Source organism: Marmota marmota, unplaced genomic scaffold (genome assembly GCF_001458135.2).
Source record: "Marmota marmota marmota unplaced genomic scaffold, marMar, whole genome shotgun sequence".
Lineage (NCBI taxonomy): Eukaryota > Metazoa > Chordata > Mammalia > Rodentia > Sciuridae > Marmota > Marmota marmota.
Genome location: NW_025999983.1, coordinates 857,184 through 863,183, shown reverse-complemented (window position 1 = coordinate 863,183; position 6,000 = coordinate 857,184). Strand labels below are relative to the sequence as shown.

The 6,000-nt window shown below is 59.4% G+C and overlaps 1 protein-coding gene across 3 annotated transcripts in view; it reads right to left on the bottom strand.

Moving 5' to 3' along the window:
- The window catches only part of Thbs2 (thrombospondin 2), a 32,081-nt gene that overhangs the window by 3,909 nt on the left and 22,172 nt on the right, over positions 1–6,000 (bottom strand). For all 3 annotated transcript variants that reach the window (XM_048805782.1, XM_015498589.2, XM_048805783.1), the window contains 5 exons: positions 5,559–5,793; positions 3,079–3,306; positions 2,431–2,702; positions 1,877–1,974; positions 783–922 (listed from right to left, as the gene is read on the bottom strand). In XM_048805782.1, coding sequence (XP_048661739.1) covers positions 783–922; positions 1,877–1,974; positions 2,431–2,702; positions 3,079–3,306; positions 5,559–5,793 — 973 coding nt within the window. The remainder of the gene's footprint in view (positions 1–782; positions 923–1,876; positions 1,975–2,430; positions 2,703–3,078; positions 3,307–5,558; positions 5,794–6,000) is intronic.

The window sequence follows — 6,000 nt, the reverse complement described above, 5'->3', positions numbered from 1 at the left end:
ATGGGTGGATGGATGGATGGGTGAGTGGATGGATGGGTAGATGGATGGATAGATGGATGAATGGATGGGTGGATGGATAGATGGATGGGTGGGTGGGTAAATGGGTGGATGAGTGTATGGGTGGATGGATGGGTGGATGGATGGATGGAAACATAGGATGTCCTCAATGTCACCCTAATATAAGGAAAAGAAAACTTTACCAGAAGCAAGCAGAGAAAGAAGACTCTTGTCTTCCCTCCCTTTTGCTTTATATGAGATTTTCCATGTGCGAACTTTGAGAAGCATCTCGAGTCTCACTTACCTCATCTGTAAAGGCATGGAATTAGACTAGACAACAGTCGCGTTCCCTTCCAGTTTTATGGTATTTTAATACACTTGTAGGTGTATAACTAGAAAGAAACTCTCTTCCTTCCCTTCCTCTTCCTCCTTCCTTTCTTTCTTCTTCCCTTCATTTCTTCATTTTTTAGCAAGGTCAATCATCTGAAATGCCTTTAGAGGCCCAGAACGTGTGGCCAGCACAGCAAGCTGCAGGCTCTAGTTTGTGGGGTTAAGCCTTATGAATGATCAAAAAGTGTCTGTCCTACAAATGCTTTCAAATTCAACTCAAAACCACAAGCAAACTACAACAACACCCCCACAGCCGCGCTCCCCCATGAACCCGGCACTGGGAATCCACGACCCCCAAGGCACAGCCTTGCGTGGGTTAGCTGCTCGGGCACGCGGCTTCTGTGACGGGAGTGTGGGACGCCAGCCCCTGACGGCGGACGCTGGTGTGCGCTCACCTCTGCATTCGTACTTGAGGTCCGAGAAGTAGACCATCTCTTGAGAGAACACAAACAGACCCAGCCGTCCGCCAGCATAGGTTTGGTCATAGATTGGTCCTGAATCCGCCATGACCTGTTTCCCCTCGTGCACGAGGACTCTGCAAATAAGGTTGGGGTGGAAGAAGTTGAGCTCCGTGTGCCGCAGCCTCTGGTGTGCAGGGGCCCCTGCCTGAGGGACCAGAGCAGTGTGGAGGGTGAGGGGCCCTTCCCCTTCCCTGGACGCCAGGTCCTGCCCTTGGGCGCAGCTCCATCTCTCACATCTCACTCACACCGTGGGCGCCCGGGCCTCTTCCCACCATGAGGGGCCGTGAGGGCAGCGCCGGCCCTACTGTCCCTGCCCTGAGCAGCCTGACATGTGGTGCTCTCCAGGAGGACCCAGCGTGATTGAGTGATGGGGCCCTCCGTGGGCCACACACCCCACCCACAGAAGCCTGGGCTCCTGGCTTCTGCAAAGAACCCGAGGGCCTGGGTGAGCTCAGTGCAGCAGAGGTTGCCGGGCAGTGCTGGGTCCTGGGCTCCGCACAGCAAACAGACAGAGTTCAGCTGAATCTCGCCTACTAACGTCGCAAGACATTGTTTTAAGCTGTTCACATCTCACTTTAGTCAAAATCTATTACAAATGCAATACGCAGTTGGGCCATAGAATGCACATCTGTTGCCTTGAGAGTTGTGAACAATTTCACTCAAATATACGTCTCAGTCCAGCCAGGCACGTGTCAGAGGTGACCAACCACCAGGGGTCCAGGCTGGGGGAAGCGCGCGGCCTTTGCGGGCAGGTTCTCCTCAGTGGTGGCCCTGCCTCGGGTGTCCCTAGAGAGGGAAGACGCCCCCCCCCCCTCCAAGCTACTTTAACAAGTTTCATTGTCTACTTTTCAACAGTTTTCTTTTAAATAAATGAAATATTATAGAGATACGTCATTTATTTAAAGAGACCTTCTAACTTTGAGGACCCAGAGGACAGCATTTCCTGGGTGTCGCTGTCTCTGGACGAGTCTGCCGTGTGCGGGGAGGCGGTCCTGCGTGAGGATCCTCTCAGAAGAGCAGGGCCTTACCTCATGTAGCCTGTCTTGGGCCGGTGGGTTAGATGCCACCGGTAGGCAGTGTAGTCTTTCCAGCCGATGTTTTTGGGGTCATGCCACAGGGTGCGAACCTGAGGGGAAGACATCACTCTTGAGCCCGCTGGGCGCCCTGAGCCTCCCCCCAGGAGTTACCCTGTGACTCTGTTCCTCCATCCCTGGCACAGTCTGCCACACAGACACCTGTACCTCACACAGCACTGCATGTGAGGCATAATACCATGCCGAGGGCCACGTGGCTCAGTGGTCAGAACCCAGGTGCTGGCCCGACAGTCATGGACCTCTGCCTCCTCAATTCGAGACTGAGGGCAAAACACCTACAGCTTGGAACTCAGTCCTCCCTGTCTCACAGACAGAGTAGACACAGGTTTAATTGGCAAGAGGAGTTCCAATCCAGTTTCTGGAAACACCAGGCACTCAGTAGTGGTCACTAAAAGGACTGTCACTTAGTTAAGATTCACAAGAGCAGGCCACCATGGGAAGGTGTGGGGACGCAGGCCGAGTCAGGGAAGCTGGCGCTGGCCACTCACCTGCCCCTCTGTGTTTCCCGTGTGCCACAGAGCGTTGCGCAGGTGCTCGCCTGTGCCCGTGGTGGAGTTGACCACCTTGAGGGACACCCCAGAGTAGCCGTAGGCCCGGCTGGGCTGGTCCTCCCAGTAGGTCTGGGTGACCTGCTTCCACATCACCACGTAGAAGCGGCTGCTTGACTGGTAGCCGAAGACGAAGCCCGCGTAGTCGTCATCCCTGTCCGTGTTGACGTAGAACGTGCCGCTAAAGTCCACGGACCCGAACTCGTCGAAGCCTGCACTCCAGAGGGACACGCGGGGATCCGTGGGAAGCACTGGGCACCCCACCAGCCCCCGCCAGGTCGTGGAGAGCTGCCTGGGAGGCCTGCAGACACTCCTTCTCCTCCAAGCGGGTTTGCAGCGTAAGGTCAATGAGGGGATCTAAGAGACTGTTAGGGCAGTTTTCCCGGAGGAGCCTTCACTGTGTGATGTGACGGGACAAGATGGCGTGGCAGGGCACACTCAGGCACCCCGATCCCTGGCCAGGTGTGGGCAGATGGCCTCACACACGAGCAAGCTGGGGCCTCCTGTAGTGGTCATGCTGATTCCCGCCCGCGTGACCCTGCAGGTCCCTGTGGGTGCCTGGTGGCATCTCCCGGGTCTCAGGCTTACCTACAGCGAGGCCGGGGTCTGAGTTAGCCGTCTGGACCAGCTCCTTTCCTTGGTGACGGATGACCCAGTTGGGGTCAATCTGGGTGGTTCCCTTGGGGTCCAAGGGGACCATCTGGAAGTTCCTGAAGTCCGTCTCGCTGATGGCATAGTTTTCAGGACACACATCATCGATGTCAGGGACTTTGTCATTGTCAAAATCATCTTTACAGATATCACCTCGCCCATCACCTGTTCGTAAGGAGCAAGCGGAGACAGGGACACGGTGGGTGGCTCACCATTTCCTCCCGGGGGAGGGGACGGCTCAGGCCCTCTGAAGTCCGAGGCTGCGGAGGCAGGGACGTGTCTGAGATGTCCAGCTTGGACCTATGAGCACTTCTGTGGGGCTTTTCCAGATTTCTGGGGTTCTGCACTGAGGAGGGCAGCACAGAGCTCCCCGCCCGGCCGGAGCCCCTGCTCTCCCCTGCGCTGGGGCCAGGAGGCCTGGGCGCCTTCCAGAGGGCCCCGCGGAACCCGGCTCTTCAGTGGCTTCCTCAGCAGCCACTTCATCTTCGGCAGAGCTCCCACACAAACGAGGAAGCTTGGGCTTCCTTTTGGGGGGACTTCTGGTCAAATTCTCAATGAGACCGGAAGGGTGGGGGTTGCATACCCCCTGAGTATGCAAAGGGAGATGGACAGGGAGACTTCAAAGCTGCCCAGTCCGTGGCCTCGTGGGCCCAGCGCGGTCACCTAGCCCATCGCACTGCCGCTTGTTTTAGAAGGAGGGAAGGATGTCCAGCTGGAGGCCAGGCCTGGCCTCTGGCTGTCCCCTCAGTCCTCATGCCAGGGTCCAGCTCTGCTCAGAGTCGTATTTCCCTGTGAGCACCAGGCACGCTCCCGTGGAGGACGTTTTAAGACACGAGAACACTCAGGTGCGTGTCACCTCCTCCGTCCAGCCCCTGGGTGAGGGCCCCAGTCAGAAAACCCGCCTCCCACAGGGCAGCTGTGGAAGCCCCACTTCTGTGCTCCTGAGTCCACCCAAAGCTTGGGGTTTACGCTGAATCCCTGCTGCTGTCCAGGGAGGGTCCCCGGAGTGCCCTTCAGGTCTCAGGGAGTCTCCCGTGCGCTTCCTTCTGAGTGAGGCTCAACGCCCCAGGATCCTGCCTGTCCCCTTGTAGGGACGTGCGTCTTCCCAAGGGCACTTGGGTCATCAGCTCTGCGCTCCCAGCCACTTGCTCCTATCCTCCCAACACCAGTGAGCACAGCGGTGCACCGTTTGCTGTCCGGAGACTCCACTAGGGTGCCTTCCTGCCTGAGATCCTGGACAGCTGCAGACCACTTACTAACCGTGGCTGCTGGCAAACCAGGCCCAACTCCCACTTCACACCGAGTCCTCCTGGTGCCTCACACGCCACACGCACTCCTTTCCGAGAGGCTGTCAAAGGACTGGGGCTACCAGATGCCCAGATCCCTCATCATTCCAACATGCACTCATACCTGGCTCCGTCCTCTGTGGAGGACACAGCAAGAGGCCAAAGCCCCAAGGTGGGCTGGGAAGGCTGGGCCTCGCCCCAGGGCCTCCTGTGGCAGAATCCTTGTGGTCCCTGGTGGGCGGGCCACAGGGACTGCCACACAGTTCTCTGCCTTGCACACGTGGGCCAGGGGCCTACCATTCGAGTCCCTTTCACCCACAGGCCAGGGACCTACCATCTGGGTCCCCCTGCACACGTGGGCCAGAGGTCTACCATCAGAGTCCTCCTGCACATGTGGGCCAGGGGCCTACCATCCAGATCCCCCTGCACATGTGGGCCAGGGGCCTACCATCCAGGTCCCCCTTGCACACACAGGCCAGAGGAGGCAACCCTGCGAGTCCCCCTGCACCAGGGGGCCAGGGGCCTACCATCCAGGTCTCCCTGCACACGTGGACCAGAGGTCTACCATCCAAGTCCTCCTGCACATGCGGGCCAGGGGCCTACCATCCAGATCCCCCTGCACACGCGGGCCAGGGGCCTACCATCCAGGTCTCCCTGCACATGTGGACCAGAGGTCTACCATCCAAGTCCTCCTGCACATGTGGACCAGGGGCCTACCATCCAGGTCCCTCTGTACCCTTGGGCCAGGGACCTACCATCTGGGTCCCCCTGCACACGTGGGCTAGAGGTCTACCATCCAGGTTCTTCTGCACCCCCGGGCCAGGGCCTACCATCTGAGTCCCCCTGCACCCTTGGGCCTACCATCTGGGTCCCCCTGCACCCCCTGCACCCTTGGGCCTACCATCTGGGTCCCCCTGCACCCCTGGGCCAGGGGCCTACCATCCGGGTCCCCTGCACCCCCGGGCCAGGGGCCTACCATCCAGGTCCCCCTATACCCCCTGCACCCTTGGGCCTACCATCTGGGTCCCCCTGCACCCCTGGGCCAGGGGCCTACCATCTGGGTCCCCTGCACCCCTGGGCCAGGGGCCTACCATCCAGGTCCCCCTGCACCCCCTGCACCCCTGGGCCTACCATCCGAGTCCTCCTGCTGCGGGTTGAACACCAGCCGGCAGTTGTCCCTGTCGTCGGGGACTCCGTCGTTGTCGTCGTCCGAGTCGCAGGCGTCCCCCTGGCCGTCGCTGTCGTGGTCAGCCTGGTTGGCGTTGGAGATGTAGGGGCAGTTGTCCTGGTTGTTCTGGTGGCCGTCGTCGTCGATGTCCTCGTTGTTGTCACACTCGTCTCCCACCAGGTCATTGTCCACATCCGTCTGCAGACAGGGCAGGGGACGCGCTGGTGAGTGTCTCGGGAGGAAGGGCAGGGGTCTGGGAAGTGAGACCTCGGGCAGGTGCCAGGTGCACAGAGGGAGGGGTCAGGAGCCAGGAACCTGGGCCCTGGGCCTGCAGGGATGTGGTCACCTAAGGGACACCGTGTGTGCTCTCTGGAGAAAGCTCCCCCACACAGCCAAAGCTGTCTC